The sequence below is a fragment of the Ptiloglossa arizonensis genome, chromosome 5, assembly GCF_051014685.1.
Source record: "Ptiloglossa arizonensis isolate GNS036 chromosome 5, iyPtiAriz1_principal, whole genome shotgun sequence".
Classification (NCBI taxonomy): Eukaryota; Metazoa; Arthropoda; class Insecta; order Hymenoptera; family Colletidae; genus Ptiloglossa; species Ptiloglossa arizonensis.
The window spans coordinates 10,423,400-10,441,381 of NC_135052.1; the positions used below are offsets into that span (position 1 = coordinate 10,423,400).

The 17,982-nt window shown below is 40.1% G+C and overlaps 3 protein-coding genes across 15 annotated transcripts in view; 1 reads left to right on the top strand and 2 right to left on the bottom strand.

Annotated features, from left to right (window-relative positions):
• Nucleotides 1-2,023: 2,023 nt before the first annotated feature.
• On the bottom strand, nt 2,024-13,106 carry LOC143147641 (uncharacterized protein CG3556). 6 transcript variants are annotated; one of them, XM_076313059.1, is made up of 7 exons: nt 13,084-13,106; nt 10,349-10,491; nt 9,981-10,221; nt 8,558-8,805; nt 6,970-7,422; nt 5,644-6,126; nt 2,024-2,676 (listed from the first exon to the last, which is right to left on the bottom strand). In XM_076313059.1, the coding sequence occupies exons 2-7, from the start codon at nt 10,431-10,433 to the stop codon at nt 2,615-2,617; spliced, it is 1,572 nt and encodes a 523-aa protein (XP_076169174.1). In that variant the 5' UTR covers nt 10,434-10,491; nt 13,084-13,106; the 3' UTR covers nt 2,024-2,614. The 6 variants fall into 6 exon arrangements, with proteins under 6 accessions (XP_076169174.1, XP_076169175.1, XP_076169170.1 ...); XM_076313060.1 differs by lacking the exon at nt 13,084-13,106 and adding an exon at nt 11,989-12,520 and having other exon boundaries at nt 7,012-7,422; XM_076313055.1 differs by lacking the exon at nt 13,084-13,106 and adding an exon at nt 11,989-12,520.
• Nucleotides 11,809-15,970, top strand: LOC143147643 (uncharacterized). 5 transcript variants are annotated; one of them, XM_076313062.1, is made up of 5 exons: nt 11,809-13,852; nt 13,951-14,218; nt 14,704-14,825; nt 15,125-15,246; nt 15,494-15,970. In XM_076313062.1, exon 1 carries the CDS (start codon nt 12,140-12,142, stop codon nt 12,614-12,616), a length of 477 nt encoding a protein of 158 aa, XP_076169177.1. In that variant the 5' UTR covers nt 11,809-12,139; the 3' UTR covers nt 12,617-13,852; nt 13,951-14,218; nt 14,704-14,825; nt 15,125-15,246; nt 15,494-15,970. The 5 variants fall into 5 exon arrangements, with proteins under 5 accessions (XP_076169177.1, XP_076169178.1, XP_076169179.1 ...); XM_076313063.1 differs by having other exon boundaries at nt 11,809-12,972; nt 13,613-14,218; XM_076313064.1 differs by having other exon boundaries at nt 11,809-12,972.
• The window catches only part of Didum (dilute class unconventional myosin), a 28,141-nt gene continuing 25,502 nt past the window's right edge, over nt 15,344-17,982 (bottom strand). For all 4 annotated transcript variants that reach the window (XM_076313053.1, XM_076313052.1, XM_076313054.1 and 1 more), the window contains one exon: nt 15,344-17,958. In XM_076313053.1, the coding sequence (XP_076169168.1) occupies nt 17,839-17,958 (120 nt within the window). In that variant the 3' untranslated portion in view covers nt 15,344-17,838. The remainder of the gene's footprint in view (nt 17,959-17,982) is intronic.

The window sequence follows — 17,982 nt, forward strand, 5'->3', positions numbered from 1 at the left end:
TATCTGTTTCCCATTGATCTTATCATCTTTCACCTAGCTAGACCCAATGAAAATAGATAACACCGTAAGACTGTTAATATTTACAAACACCGATACAAGTAGAAACAACGGGTAATGGACAGACGGGTCTGACCAACTCGTATCGAAGTTTTTAAGCAAAAATTTTTAGATAAAATTAAAGCAAAAAAGATTGAAATAAAATTTTCTTGTAATATTATGCTATAAATCACTTGTCCAGAAGAGTCTCTTTAAAGAAGTACTTCGTATGCCTTTTAAATAGAAGAAAGTTTGTAAATTTACCTGCATTTGTTTCTACATGTCAAGGAGAACGAAAAATAATAATTTTTATCTTCCACGAAAAAATAAGTCTCGAGTGTACAAGCTTTAAAGCTTCTATGCGTTATACGTGCATTCTTTTTTCCAAAATCTTCTTTTAGTCAAATATCTATGTTTCAATTTCAATTGTTTCTAAAGGTTCTTATGAAATTTTTATGTACTCATATACAACATTATCTATATATCGCCTAAAGGGTGATTTCTCGTGCAAAAATAAGCCGAACATATGGAATAAAATGTCGTTGTAAGAAATTTCCTTTTTGAGAAAATCGACTTAGAATACTTGTCGATTACATACGTAATTGAACAAAACTTGACGAACGTGTCTGTCCATTACTCTTTAATTCAACTTATGTCTCTAACATTGACGATGGTGTGGTACCGGTCCTAATTTGTTAGAAGATATCAACGAAACATAAATAATACCATACCGTGATAAATGTTCAGAAATATCAACACAAATAGAAATAATAAATAAGGTACAGTCACACTGGTCAAGTGGTACTCAAGCGCACGCGTATCGGACGAATGTTCAAAATCGATTTCCTTGAAAACGAAGGTTCGTATCGACAAATTTTATTCTACATTTTCTATTGATTTTCTCACAAAGAATCATCCGATATCCTCGTCCGCCTTGTATCGTTTTAGATGAGCTCGGAATCACCGATTTTACATTGCAAAATTCTTCTTCTTTAAATTTTTGCTTTAAGAAAGTATAATTTGAGAGGGAAATTAAACAATTTTGCAATCGTGTAAAATTTATTTAAGTTTTTCAATTGTTTGCTTACGATTCTTCAGCGAACACTCGTACACATCTCAGGGAACACAATTTAGGGAAACACTGTCCTAATTATTGACACAAGACTAGTTCAACATAATCTAGAAACTAGATATCTATCAGCATGCAAATTATTGTCACTGACCGACTTCATAGTCGAGACATCAAAAATTCGATCGGTCAAATGTTTTTTTTTTTTCTGAACGTGGTATTCTAGTTCACAGGATCCGCAAGAAATCGATTTTTCAATTTTATATTCGCTTAAAGTCGACGATTTTGAAAATCGTATCTTTAAAATTTTTTTAAAAATTTGATTCGAATAATTCGGAAAAATCCGATCGATATCACTGGTTGAATACAAATTTCGACGAAGTCGGTCTCTATCTCGATAAATATTGAAGATAATTTCTTTCAATTTCTTTACAATGTTTCTATACCAAACTTTTCTTTTCGTCTATACCAAAATACACTTTTGAAAAAACCCTCTACTTCGATCTGCGCATCGCGCGGATCGAATTTCATTTGAAAAGATCATCGTTCGTTAAAACGAACGTATTCCCTACCTTTTGTTCGTGTTCACGAGTGTACAACTCGTGATATCCAAGGATGAAATAACCATGGAGGTGGAAACAACGAAACTCGAAGGAACAAGATACCAAATCTAATTCATAATTGTACACTTTATTAATTTCAAAAAACAAAGGAGACTGTACATTGCGACGTTAGGCAAACGATGAAAAACCGTCGATCGAAACGTATTATTCCAGATGAATTTTGTTATACGCATCGCGGCAAGCTTGTCTTCATTTCTCGTAGCACTGGAATTCGGTGATTGTAAAGCAACACGCGTAGCAAGATATCAAGAAGTTGGGGAGGAGGGGTCGGGAAAGGGGTTAAGTTGCTAATACATATAGATATGGGATTTATTAAATATCAATTGATACGTTGATCATCGATATGATATCGCCATATCGTATAAGTAGGTACAATGTGGTTGTGCATTGCAGTTTCATAGAAAAACGTTATGCCTTTAGCTTAAGTTACGATTTATGATACGTATGGTTATCGTTATCACCATACGCGCAGTCGATTATCGGTATACGTTTAGGATGTGTCGCGCTTTTTACCGATCAGTCGAATCGGCCATTAGAGCAGAGTTCCAAAAACGTCACTGCCAGCTCTACTTCTTCGGCATCTTCCTAAGTAACTTGACGCACCAGCGAATATCAGCGCAAAATTATTCCCGGAAAATGTCGTGTACGTTGCCGTACGCGCTTAGCGATGGCAGTGAATAGAGTGAGCTTCCATTTTTTTTTTTGTTCATTTTTTCATTTTTTCTTTTTTTGTTTTCTTTTATTGATTCCGAGCAACTAGGCATGTTTTGTTTTTTTTTTTTCGACTCTTTGTTCTCGGTTCTCACAGTGTTCCGCTCGCACGATCCCATTTTGTTTCGTCTATTTCTCAAACTGTTTCGACCAATCGTCGATACTTCGTTGCTTCTCATAGTTTCTTATACCAAAAGAGATAATGTTCGCCTTCGCTGATTTGCAGATCATCGACGCCTAAAAATTTCCCTCTTTAGAGTGCGATACTCAGCGCTGACGAAGATTGGCAATAACGAACGTTTGGCTCGGTTTGACGACGCAGCAAACGAAAACGAGAACGTCGAGTTGTCAACGTATGTGACAATGACAGGCTTGTCATGTACATGCGGAGAGGGGAGAAACAGTGGTACAGTCGAAAGGGGTGATTTTGCGTGTAAAATCGAATCGAAAGTTTGGAAGAAAATTTGTTCATTCGAGAAGGAATAACATTTTTGTTGAAATTTATAAAGGAGACCTAAGATTCGGGACATGATCGAGAAGGGGATGAATTTCGCGTGAAAATAAATCGAAAGTTTGTTTCTTTTCGAGAAAATCAATTTTCAACAGCGTGTAATTCAACACAACTTGGTACTATCGTGTCCTTTATTCCTTATTTATATTTGTCTTGGTGTTTAGAAATATCATTCGTTTTTCGTCGATCTCGCTATCTTTCAACCAATTAAAAACTAGTTAAACATGTGTTATGGCTTGTCATACGGCGATCAACGTGTGATGATCGACTTCCTTCAATTGTTTCCCATAAATCCATTTTCTTCTGCTTCCTTTGTTTTCTTTTCTTTGTTCGTTTCTTTTTTATAATTTTTATTGTAATTTATCTCCGACCGCTGCTGGTACTTTGTAACGTACGTCTTCTAATATTGGAAGCTCGCAATAAATATTTTGATTAACGTTAACGTCATGGAGGAAACCATGCCACCATAAATTTTTGCAAACACCAACGCAAACAGAAGTAATAAACAACGAACAAATTATCTACATTCCATTTAATCGCACGTGTACCATATAAACTTTCAAAATCGATTTTCTCGAAAACTAAACCTTGCTATAAAAAAAACATTACACCCTATAGTCGTTCGTATAAAAATTCTATTGTACTCGCACGTCTGCGCGTAGCTGTTATTGTATAGATATCTTATCTTATCAAAAGGTTTAACCAACTTTTTTCCCCATGAATGTTCCGATCATATCGTACGTAATGTGGCGAATTGTATTTTGTGAAATTTTCACGTACATTGCTTCGTTTTCTTTTCATAAAATTATAATTTCATCCAATAGTATGTTAACTATTCAAACGTATACGCGAGTTCGTAAACGAATCACCTTTTTTAATTACATATAAATAAATAATTTTGAAATTATTGCCAATATGTTGTATAAACGAAGGAGGACGTTTCGTTTACATTTTCTGTAAATTTCATGTACGAATGCAATTCTTTCACACGTACAAAATAGACACGAATAATTGCAGAATTCACTTCATATTGGCTGGTTATTTAAATTATAGAATATACAAGTGGAAAGAGCTGAACCCTGTACAATGAAGTTTTAATCGATAACAGAGTCTCTCGAAGAAACGATGAACGAAAAAAAGAAATTCCATGCAAACGTATTGGGTCAGACGTTATAGTCAGCCTTTGTAAGGCAAGATGACTCGACGCTGTCCACATTCTACTTACTCGTAGACCACATTCCCCTTAAGACTGTCTTTCGTTCCCCCTGCGACACTTCGCCTCAATGACTCCCGTGCAAAGATCGTCCTGCACACAGGAACGCTTTTAGGTCAAAGCACGGCTTAGGGGTGAGAATGATTTTACATCGAGTCATTTCGACCAAGTAATGCATACATAAAGTCTCACCAGCTCAGAGTGCAACGCGTCTATCGATTCTTTATATTCGTCCACTGGTCGTCGAAGTCAGTTCGGACTGAAGATTTGATCAAATTCACATTACGTACAATCTGTTAAATTTAACTTTATCTATAGAGATCACTGTCCGCAGACTGCTGGTTCGACCAAATCTATGATAATATTTGTTCCAAAAATGAAACTCGATTCTTAAAAATAAATTAATCGAAATTAAACGAAAATAAATCGTAAAAGAAGCTGTCCATTCTGTAGATAATTTGTGCGTTCTCGTTTCTCTTCGATCTAATCTACTTTCCTTCGAAAAATCGTAAACTCGAGGAATTACCCGATATAAGAGCACCAACTTGGAAGGTAGGACACTCGATTTTTAAAAATAAATTAATCGAAACTAAACGAAAATAAATCGTAAAAAAAGCTGTCCATGCTGTAGATGATTCGTGCGTACTCGTTTCTCTTCGATATAATCCACTTTCCTTCGAAAAATCGTAAACTCGAGGAATTACCCGATATGAGAGCATCGGCTTGGAAGGTGAAACACTCGATTTTTAAAAATAAATTAATCGAAACTAAACGAAAAGAAGCTGTCCATTCTGTAGATGATTCGTGGGTACGCGTTTCTCTTCGATATAATCTACTTTCCTTACGAAAAATCGTAAACTCGAGGAATTACCCGATATAAGAGCACCAACTTCGAAGGTAAACGTACCGAAACGCGTCTCGGTCCCATCGTTCGGTTTCTCGTTACCCATTTACGGTCGAGGTGACTACCGGAGAATACGTTAACGCTCGCAACCGGTCGTCCAACTGGGAAAACGTTCTTGTTTGGATCCAGGCGCCATTTCGAGGCAAACTCGAAGGCGAGTCGACGGTGCAGCTGTGTCGACGTACTTGTGTTTCAAATATACGCGAAGAACAGGATCGCGTCGATGACGAGTACGACGTTGTTCGCGTTTGAAATGTACACGAAAACAGGATCACGTCGATGACGAGTACGACGTTACTCGCGTTCCAAGCGTGCATGAAAAATAGGACCACGTCGATGACGGTTCGACGTACTCGTGTTTTAAATATACATGAAAATAGGATCACGTCGATGACGGTTCGACGTACTCGTGTTTTAAATATACACGAAAATAGGGTCACGTCGATGACGAGTCGACGTTACTCGTTTGGGTTCGACGTTGTCCGTTCGAATCGACGTCGTTCGTTCGAATCGAGGTTCCTCGTTCTAAACGATCGTTATTCGATTGCTGCGTGGTCAAGATTCGTTGATACGTACCTCCGGGGGCAACTAGTTGATTACCCGGTGGCGAAGAGGGTTCCGGTGGCGTTGGGAGTCGATAAAGTAGCCAATAGTGATAGGACATCGGCTCCTCCTTGTAACCGGCTATCGTGTGAACGTAATGGCCGTTTGGCCATTCGGAAGCGGCGAACTGAAAATGCGGGGACATTTCCGCGGCAAGAAGCATCACCTCGTAGAACGTTTCGTTCTTGGGTGCGGTCACTGTCAAATTGTACGTCTCGTTCACGTTATTGCCGACCCAGAGAGTGTACGAAACGTTCACCATAACCGGGGCCGTGGTACCAACGATCGCGGTGTTATCCGTATTATTGGCGTTGAACGAGTTCCCAGCGTTGTTCCCCTTGTTCCCGTTAGTCCCGCTATTTCCGTTTCCACCCTCGTTCCCGGTACTTCCGTTGCTCGAGTTGCTTCCGGAAGCCACCGACACAGCTTCGCTGTGATTGCTCGAGATCGTCGGCTCTGCGATGAAATACATTGGAAACGTTTTCAACGATGTACGACGACGTCTCTGTACCGTGATATAGTAATTTTCAGAAGAAGAAACCTAATTCGTTTACTTACATTTTCATTCACAGGTCCCCGAGTGTAAGAGCCTCTTTTTTAACGAGTTTCTGTTGCAAGATAGTCGAGTCACAGTGGCAGAGGACACGATCGGGGAGATCATTGAACAACGATTCTTACCATCTCTGTTAGTCTCGACCATAGTGCCACCGAAAAGCTCTAACGTTGACTTTTAAATGAAGTTTTGAACAGCGACAGGGTTTCGGATTAGGGATTCTCGAATGTTTCCGTGTTCGAACATTATCTCGTTCAAATATTCAGTGAATTGAATTCGAATACTACTCGACGAATGTTAACTGTTACGGTGTTGTAACTAACACGCTATCGACGAGACTGTTTGAAGCTTCAACGTTCCACGTCGCGTAAATTATTAAACGTGGACCTCGAAAAATACATAGCGCGTCTTGGTATATGCGAATACTATTTCAATGATCGATTCAGCGCTTGAAGACGACTAAATAAATTCGTACAGACGCATACTCGTCCGAATCCTACTCTGGAATTATTGAAGAGTTTCGGTAACTCGTACTTTGGTCGATATCTCTGCGTTCTCGGTTACACCGTCTCAAGCTCCATCGCTGTGCAAAACTCCGTTAAGCAGTGAACGTCACCGGGGACCTGTCATTGCGAGTCATCCACTCGATCGAAAACCTCCGCGTCCTCGATCTCGGTTACGTACACGATCGAGGAGGCAGCGAGAGGGATACGAGTAGGTGGAACACGGAGAAAGACTATACTCACCGTTACCATTGCCATTACCATTACCATTACCATTACCATTACCATTACTGGTGGTGGTGGTGGTGGTTGTGGTTGTGGTCAGTCGCGATGGTGAGGTATCGGTGGGTCCTTGGCCACAATCGAGGGTTCTGATACTCGCCAAACTACGCGGTGTCACGCCGAGAAGAGCTTCGGCTGTCACGCGGACATCACCGGCGAAGGAACCATCGGTTCGTTGTTGATTCGACAGCCACATCAAGGCGGCCGATCGATTCCAATTGTTTGCCGGTTCGTTCTCGGCCTCCTTGAGAGCTTGCATCACCAAAGCCGTGGTACGGAGATCACCGAAGCTGCCGTCGAGTCTCTGTTGTTGCGCCAAACCGATCGGCGGTTTGCGCACGAAGTGATGGAGATTTCGATATCTGTGGTCTTGGACGATACACTTCAGGGCCAGGATCACCATCGCGACGGTGTCTGAAAGAGAAACGAGCATCGAGGAGAGAAAATTCCAGGAGAGCGAATTCGAAGAGAGAAAAGTAGCTGAGAGCGAATTCAAGGAGAGGAAATTCGAGAAGAGCAAACTCGAAGAGAGTTGGGCGGAGGAGGGTGAATTCGAAGAGAGCAAAGTAACGGAGAGCGAATTCAAGGAGAGGAAATTCGAGAAGAGCAGACTCAAAGAGAGTTGGGCAGAGGAGGGTGAATTCGAAGAGAGCGAGGTAGAGGAGGGCAGATTCGAGGAGGGAAAATTCGAGAAGAGCGAATTCAAGGAGAGCAAGATAGAGGAGGGTGAATTCGAAGAGAGCGAACTCGACAAGTGCAAGTGTAGAGGAGAGAAAATTCAAGGAGGGAAAATTTGAGAAGGGTAAATTTAAAAAGAGCAAACTCAAGGAGAGCAAGGTGAAGGAGAATAAATTCGAAGAGAGAGAACTCGAGGAGAGCAAGGTAGAGGAGAGCACGTTCAAGGAGAGTAAGATAGAGGAAGGGAAATTTAAAAAGAGCAAATTCAAGGTGAGCAAGATAGAGGAGGGCAAATTCGAGAAGAGTAAATTCAAGATGAGTAAGGTAGAGGAGGGCAAATTCGAGGAGAAAAAATTCGAGAAGAGTAAATTCAAAGAGGTTGAACTGAAGAAGGGTAAATTCAAGAAGAGCAAATTCAAGGAGATCGAGTTAAAGAAGGGTAGATTCAAGAAGAGCAAATTCAAGGAGAGTAAGGCGAAGGAAGGTAAATTTAAAGCGAGCATTATTCAAGGAGAGCAAGGTAGAAGAGGGTGAATTCGAAGAGAGCAAATTCAGGGAGAGCAAGGTAGAGGAGAACATATTCGAGAAGAGTAAGATAGAGAAAGGCGAATTAAAAAAGAGCAAATTCAAGGAGAGTGAGGTAGTGGAGGACAAATTCGAGGAGAAAAGGTTCGAAGAGAGAAGAAGATTCGAGGAGAGAAGATTCGAGGAGAGAAGATTCGAGGAGAGAAGAAGATTCGAGGAGAGAAGAAGATTCGAGGAGAGAAGAAGATTCGAGGAGAGAAGATTCGAAAAGAGAAGATTCGAGGAGAGCGAAGCAGAGAAATAGAGACCGGGTCTCTCGCGAAGCTCTCGTGAACACGATCCTCACCAACGTTGTGATCCTGAGCGGCGTTCGCGATGTTCAGCAATCGATGTATCTGTCTCTTTCGCACGTGAGCTTGCGCGTTACACGTGGCCAGTGTAGTGAGAGCGAACTCGTAGTACGTGGACGGCTCGTGATGCTGGAGCGTTCCGATCAGATCGTGACCGTGAAATTGTCTCGGGTCCGTGCACATGGCGTTTAAGGCGAGGGTGTAGCGCGCCAATCGGACCGGGGAGAAACTGATCTCTCTGTGCCTGAGGAAATTTAATCGTCGTTCGATCACTCGGCCGGTCGAGAATCAACGTTCGATCTATCGAGCCGGCGACCGTGGAACGCGAATCTTCTTTGCGCTTCGGGACAGTCGTAATCCCGTCTTTCTGAACATTCTTCGCGATACAGTGATTTTCGTAATAATTTTAAAAGTTCTGCGAAATAAAATTCGATTCGATAGAAACGTTTTTAATTTCACGAGTGACAATAAAATTCAAATATCAAGATATCCTAACGAATTAATGATCTCGGTTTAAACGCACGCCGAGAAAGTAATTTTTTAACGCGAGACTCAAGATACTTTTAATACTTTTGATACGCTTTTGATACTTTTGTGCGCGGAACGACGCGAAAAATCGACTTAGGTTTAAAAGTGCACGGTTGTAATTTACACACAAAGAAAAGGAAAATAGATGTAACGTGCACTTACTTCTCTAACAATGTTTCTGTATCTTCGTTCAGAACGTACAGCTTGTCCCAGTTTCTAGGATCAGCTTATACGTAATCGTGTTACAGTCGAGTACGCGCGAACGGAATTATTTAAACGCGGCTAAGTGCGCGTAAAATGATACCAATGTACCAAATTGAGAAAGTTACACCACGTATACCGGAGTGCTGAAAAGAACGCATCGCTTCGTCACATCGTCTACGCACCATGTGAAATACTTGTCTTCTTTTCAAATGGTTCGCGCGTTCGAAGAAAAATCGTTACGGATTATTTCGTTGAACGGAAATAATTTTTCAGCGTACGACGATAAATTTCCGCGAAATAATCTCGCTTGACGATCATGGAAACGTTACCGATTACGTTTCTGACTATCAGGAGGTATAAATTTTCGAAAAATCTTGTACTCGAAACGCTAAATAAAAGTAAAAACGATACTTCGATACTCGAAAAAAACGATACTTCGGTACTCGAAAAAAAACGATACTTCGGTACTCGAAAAAAAGAAAACGATACTTTGGTACTCGAAAAAAAAGAAAACGATACTTTGGTACTCGAAAAAAAAAGAAAACGATACTTCGGTACTCGAAAAAAAAAAAAAACGATACTTCGTTTCGTTAAAAAGGTGTCGAGTTATCCTCGAATCGTAGACCTTGGAGAACGAACGACAGGAATCGTCTCGCGGTATGGTATCCACTCGGGACGTATCTTTACCTCCAAAGTTGCATAACTATTTCCAGCTCCATCTGTTTGCTGCTGAGCTGCAACTCGAGCGGTGGCGCGGGAGCGACGTTATCCTCCCGCGAGAGGTTACCCAGTCGTAGAACCAACAGCACCCGATGAGTATCGTTCCCCCAACCGGCGTCTTTGTCGCGCTGACTCCACAGCCACGCAGTCGCGCGTTCCAAAATACCCTCCGCTTCCGTGTCGCTCGAACCGACCTCCGCCATGTTCCCTATCGAATCGTACCAAGTTACCGCTACGTCCTCCTTAACCCCGTTTTTTTTTTTCGCGATACTTCCCCACCGAAGTACGAAAAGAAAAGAAAAAAAAAAAATAAAGAAAACACGGTTCGAACGCACCTTCACCGTGAACCACGTCGAGCGTGCACAAGCACGTTAAAAGTAGAAGGATCATCACCGCTGCCATACTCGGTCTTCCCCGCATCGTGACCGTAGATCGAACGATCCACGTGTCTAGACTCGGTGGTGTCGATAAACAGCGTCTGCAAACACAAACGAAACAACAAAGATATTCGTGTTTGTTCGATTCGCGTTCACCGACCGCACCTCCCTCCGCACCCCCTCCCTCAATCCCTCCCCCACCCTCCCTCGATTCCACGAAATCTTGGAAACGTTTCTTGCCTCGATGTGCGAATAAAAGTTCCCGCGTCCGAATCGTCGTTTCCGTGGAGATCGCTCGGTTCGATCGATGGGCAATTTCGTGTCAACGATCGATCAACGGGGGAATCGTACGAGCGTCGTCGTAGTCGTCGTCACGGATACCGGGACAAACGAGACACGAGGACGCCTAGAGCACGTCGCTACGCCTGCGGAAACACTACTGGGAACAAACGCGATATTGCGTGGGATCGATATCGCGGCAACCGTCGTCCTCCGTGGCGACGTATATGCCCGTAGTTACTCCTTAACTATATAGGTAGATACGTGTACCTGCGCTCTCCCTTTCCGTGCTATTGCCTGGTTGCGTTTAGTCTCTCTTTCTTTCTACCTCCGCCCCCGTCAACGCCATCGCCATCTCGTCACCGTCACCACCACCGCCACCGCACCTCTGAACCGAGCCGTCGTCGTGTCGTCGACGTTCTCGTTGTCGTCGCGGTCGTAATCCTCGTCGTCTCTCGCTACGTACTTTTCTTTTTTCCTTTCTCGACACTTTTCATCGACATCTCTCTACCCGCTCTACGATCGCCGCGCGTTTCGACACGACCCCGGATAGAACTCGGTGTCGTTTCCCCCGTTTTCGATCGATCCATCCGCGAGAACCTCGACCTCCTCGTCGAACGATCACACCGGTGTATCGTAATCGTGTATCTTCGATACCCGCGCGCTCGCCTCTCGTCTCGTTCGTTCGTTCGTTCGTTCGTTGGACAATTACCAATCGTCGTACGACGCTCGATAACCAACTGCTCTTTTCGTACCGGTAATACACCGCGATAACGATCGACACCGGTGTTCCAAACGTATCGCGATATTTTTGCGCATCGATGTGTATCGATATTTCTCGAATACGAACAAAAATCGAATACACGTTGATAAAATAATCGCACGGTGATTGGATACGAACCGAGAGTAGTATCTCGACTCTCCTCGAGTATCGATTTCCGCGTGATTTCTCGAAACGTTTTCTCGCATCGTGCTACTCGTTTCTCTCTCGCGATTTTTCTTCTCCGTGAACGCGCGCGCCCCGAAATCATTTCATCGATTCTCTCTCTCTCTCTCTCTCTCTCTCTCTCTCTCTCTCTCTCTCTCTCTCTCTCTCTCTCTCTCTCTCTCTCTTTCGTTCTTTCTTTCTTTCTCTCTTTCTCGGCATTGTCCGATCATCTGCGCTCGTTTCCCGCTCGTCGAGGGGTTGCAACGAACGGTTTCAATCGGTCGTGAGTAATCTCACCATCTAGCGGTGAATCGATCGCGACTCGTGCGGAAAAAATGCCGTTTTATCGACCCCGGCGCCGACCGGAATTGTGTAAAGAATTCGTACATACCGTCCAAAGCGGAATACCGTCGAAAGGTGGCAAAGGTGTTGACAGAGACGAAAGAAGAGGAAGAAACTGAAGAGAGTGCGGACAACGACGATGGCGACGATGGCGACAATGGGACCGAGATACCGTTGTGCGATGCGCCTCTATCGAATGAATGCGCAATGCGGATCAAACTTCAAGGAAAATCGACGTGTCCGGTGTGAACGCCACTGGAACCGTGCTCGATTCTGCGCAGATTTTCCCACTCCAGCCAATGACTTTTTCGACTACCGAATCATTTTTCGAACCCGGTACTCTTCGCTCCCCACCTCTCGATGAAGAAAAACTCTACTGGAATTTTTACGCGATTCTAACCGCGAACGCGCGCACACACGACGTCTTTCGTAACCGAGCGTTGTTACCTGCACTCGCTGGTAAATCGAGATGTTTTTCTTTCTACGCGCACACACGTTCCGCCGATATCGCGCCAACACGGATATCCTCTAACGCTCGAGAAAATTACAACACACGCGTCGGATCGTGCCCATCGTTGACGGAGACTGACGCGAACACGCGAGACCGACGCATCGAGCGAAACGGGTGCGAAGGGCTTCGAGGTCGCCCTCTTTCTTCCATTATTGAGGGTAGCTAGGCGTATCCCCTCTACGAAACGCAGATCGAACGAATCCCTTCTCTGCTGCGGAGAAAACCTTTTACACGGTCAGTCCGTCTCCATCGGTACGGATGATCGCGTTGGAAACGTTCGCTCTTCTTTTTTGTCAGGGGTTTGAGAATTTCTCGAACGGACAGCTTTCCGTTTTACCGCTCGTTCGTTCCTGTTCCTCGATACTTTGCATCCTCGAGGATGAGGCGATTTTTACTCGCGAAACGTCGCACGATCGATCGGAATAAATTATGAACCGTGGCGTGTGTCGTCGTTCGATGAGTCGCGAAACGTAATATCTTTCGATTGGGTACTCGGTTTGTCGTAAATTTTTTTAAATAAAGGTACGTAGCGAGAGTCGATGTATTTCGTTTATTTGTACGTGCGGATATACGAGGGAACGTATTCAAAATAATAGTACGATTAGCATAAATACTTGTGAAAAAATAATGTACCTGATAAGATTGTTTTAATATCCAATGAAACGGTGTGCGTCGCACGATTTCGGAGCTCGTATGTTGTATTATAATTTTAGTGTCGCATCCTACTTTATCGATTCGAAAATGGTATCGGCTTACCGACGCGAGAGAACCAATGAAATTTAATGTTACAATATTTTCCGAAAGTTTGAAAAAAGCACAAATGATACGCAAGGACGAGTTTCCTTCCTCGTTTACTTTTATCGACGGTGATTCGATTAGATATACTTTTCAAAAGCACTTTTCTTAAACGAAGACATCGCTTTGAAATTACCGCTATATTTTACGGAATCGTTTCTCTTTCTTGAGGTTTATGTTATATTTCGTCTATGATTTCGACTGTATCGAAATAACTAATTCTTGTGTTTAGTTTCAATTCTGACATCAAATAGCGTTATATTTTATTCCAGTCGATAACGTTGAAATTGACACGAAAATGGTAAAGAACCGCGAACGCTCTTACCATTTCGGTGTCACGAGGTCACGATCAACGTTATCGATTCAGATTGGAACAAGATTACAATGCTACAAGCTACAAGAATTAAAACTACGTGTACCGACAGTTGCTTATTCAAAAATGATCGAAAAAACTCTCCCTACGTATTTCAAGTTTTATATGCGAAAATGTATAGAAATTATTATTAAAATATTTTCTGAGACTGATAAATTTGATAGAACCTTATATAGTATACAGGGACCTGTGTTCTACATTTATCAGCTTTACCGATTTCGGTGACGCATTGAGGTCGGTATTTCAGATTGTGGAATCATAAAATCAATGAGATGATTCGTCTACTCTCTATTTTGTCTATGCTTTTTATACGTGGTCGTCACTTTTCATAGAGTATCCGGTCAATTGTACACTTCGTTTGTGCCTGTACGAATATTCTAGAACAGATGGTATTACGTATATCCGTTGAATGTGAGCACATTGGAAAAGGGTTCCATGGATCTCAGGACGTGGACACGTAATTTTCTAAGAACTGTTGTTACCCTATTCACATGGCAAACATGAAGAGTTCGCATTTAATTGGAAAGCAAAACGTTATAATATCACGCTTTCAACGATTACGGCTGACTGACGATTACGGCTGATATTGTTACAATTACGGTAATATGCATTTTTTTAAAAACAATTTCTTTTCATCTCATCGTTTCGAGAATTTATAATTTATAGAATATTTTTCTCGTTTTATTTTTTATTCATATTTTTACCGGACTTATAAAAGCAAAAGGATATAAATTTCGCGTCTGCGAATTGACCACGTGGAGCATTACCAATAACAATATTCTGGTATTTGTAATTAACATATTGAATGATTTGTAATTGTTTTTGTAATTAACATTTGAACAAATGTACTATGGACTAAAGTTATATGCTCTACTTTAAAATGCCTCAATTGATGTTCAAATAGTTTGAAAAAATGTGTAAGTTTTAACACACGTTTTTAACTAAAAAAGATACATCTTCAAGAAATACTCAAATGAAATCCTGAAAATTTATTAAACTGTTATTAATATTAATTAAACTGTTATATTTTCTATGAAATATATATCTATAATACGTGTAATGAATAAATCATTTTTAAATTCTAGATCGGCTCCTAAAAGAGATGTTTATGTAATAAATGATGCACAGAGTACCTTGGAAAACATGGTTTTGGATCAAAAAATTACCAGTTTGATGGTTCAAGTATTTCATTATTACCTTATTTGAAGTAAGTTGTTTTTGTCGTTAGTATGGGTACAATTCTTTTGCCCAATGATGATAAAATATGACAGAGGAGGGTAAAAGTTTAGATGATTAACTAACATAAGTTTAGGTTTATTGAATTCTCTCCTCGTATTTCCTATTACGAGAATGAAAATTAAAATCCTTTATGCGTGTTAGTTGACAATCTCTCTTTTACAGTTACTCCAAAGATTAATGATTATGAGATCTGAGGGCTTTGTTTTATTTTCATAAATTTGAGAAAATAAATGTTAACTGTAGTGAAATAGCAACACATTTTTTCAGCTAATTCTTTTAAGGAATTGACGGCAGTTAAATTTCGTAATGCAACTTCATCAAGAAACTAACATTTGATGCTATTAGGAACCAAATGTAATCACTGTTTTCATTACAGTGGAAATAAAATGGTAATATGTTAGAACATGTTCTTCTTAAAGTAAACAACAAGCAAAGAGAATTTCAGTGGTATTTAATTATAACTAACTGATCAGACACTTTGCAAGAACAAGGCATTTCAATATTCTTTCTTTTGTTCAATTTTCACGAATTTAATTGAAAACAATTTGTCTAATGCTACAACTCTATGGGTTACAAATTTTGTTCAATCAATAAAAGTATACCAATTTATAAAACTATGTGTATTTCTATTTTAAGATTATCGAAGATGCAGAACCATCCCAAATTTGCGTGCGCAAATCAAACCAATATCAGCGTCTGGAATGATTGCTCGAATTGCAACACGCTCTGAATTTACTATTATCTGTTACTCGTTTTCGTTGTAATAAACAGCAATCAATCATTTATTAATGTCGCAGATATGAAAGTGTAAAGCGTTTTCGAGACATTGATAAATAAAACTCAACAAATCCTATTAGTCACGCAATTGGTGAAAATGATACTTAAAATTGATCATGTACGTTCACTGAGTCCGTGATGTAGCCTAAAAGGAATACATATATTCTACTTCGACTATGAATTATGCGAAGATAATTACATTAACTTATACACTCCACTTTCACTTTGAGTTACATTCACATTTTTAATCGATAACTACGTTGATGACTCATACCTGTTCCGTCGTTGATTCGTTACAACGATAATTCGAATAAAGTCGTTTTACTTGTATCAATACTTACGACGTTTTGGGTTTTATTAAAATCCTCTCATTCCTGGTATTTGATGACACGATAATTCACATTTATATTTACATACAGATATTCATATATAGATTGAACGAAGCACGTCTTTCCATCAACGATCTCTTTTTATTTTCATTGTAGGAACAAAAAAATTTGTCACATCGAGTCAAGGTATAATCGTGTTAACAGATTCTTCTTTCTGTATGTACACTCCAGGATAAGGGATTTTGTTTACAAAAGGTTTGTTCTATAGAATGTATTCGTAAAGCGTAAACATAAATGCAGATCGATCAACGTAAGAAACAGAATTTGGTTACTTTCTACTAACAGAATGGCACAAAATACAATCGCTTGTACATATTTATAAATTATATTATAACAAGAATATATACCTCTGTCTTACTCTCTCCTGCTCATTTCTCTCGTATGTTCGGTCTTCGGTCTCTGTGAACCGACTTCGTAATTAATCTTTCTCGTATCACAAAATATACAATCTATCCCAACGTAACGTTATATCTCTTCCTCGCCTTTCCTTTTTACATATTAAGTACACATCCCCAATGGATTACCAATATTGCACGCATAAAGTTCTTGCTTGGAGTTGCAATATTTGCCATAACAATTTTCGATAGACTTAACAATATCGAAAACACAACGCATTACTTTAAACTTCTTTAATCTCGATAACAACGCTTCTGTATTTTTCAATACAGAATTCGGCACTTCGTTTCATCGTATATATTTGCATCCTTATAGTTCTCTATCCTCGTTTACAATAATTCTTATCCCATTCGAATGTACGAATTGCAAGCTCCAGCAAAGCCTTATACATATTGACACGGTCCTCGAATCTCGACGTATATCGTTATACGTTAAGAACAACGAAAAATATGTTTTTTATCACTCATGGAACGTATTCTTTAAGGGGGTTGACCAGGGTGCCGATTCGAAAAGTACGATCATCTTTGCAATTTATCTTTGAGCTTAATAATTATATTTCTATTCTAATTTATTAATATACTAAACATTCATTCTTTGGGGAGTAAAATAAAAATAATGGTTAAAATCATTCATTTTATTTAAAGTTATTTATCATCGAAATTGATCTCCCGAGAAAAATATTGTTACGTGAGTTATCAAATCTTTGATCGCTTGAAACATTTCGAATAAAAAATTTTAGTGACAAGAATTTCTGAGTGTTTCTATCGTACAATCGTGGTTTTTGTAAAATAAAATTTTGGTAAAATGACTTCCATTTAAATTAAAAAATTTTACATTGCGATAAAATCAAATAAAATAGAAACAAATGAAAAAAAAGCCACGATCGAGCAGTAAACAATATATTTGAGAATCTGCTGTAAAAATATGAAGTCAGTACTGTTCGTTACATTTCGAGGAATCTTGACAATCAACTCGAGATAAACACGTTTAAATCTTACGGACGGTGTGCTGAATAATTCGACACGTTCGCAAAAATGATTCGCGATTTTGTTACTTTTTCAAATGGTTAAATCGTTAAAAGTTGTAGCAAGAAACTTTCGTTCGTTTCGATACGACGGCACCGTGATTATCCCCCTTAAACCGACGTGTTTCACGTGGAAACGAATAGGAATTATGCATCGTAAAATACAAATTACGCGAGTAAAAAAAACAAAAAAAAAAAAAAAACATATAAAACATGACATATCGATGACCCGCTCGATGCGTTACCTAACTCAGCCAAAACGATTAGCGTTCATTCTTCATATTTTCTTCTTCTTCTTTAATAAATAGGCTATGCGAATTTCATTATTCGTTAGACAATTACTCAACTAAAAGTTACATGCGCAGCGGGGCCTCTAAATTTCTCGATTACTATGATTACAATTTCTTGAGCATGGGCAAATGAAGTACTTCCGGTATTTCGATATCTTCCAATCTTATATTAGACGGGTTGAATGGGAATCTTACCGGGTACGAATACTTTAGATCCATTAGAAGCTGAAAAAAAAAGAAATATTCACC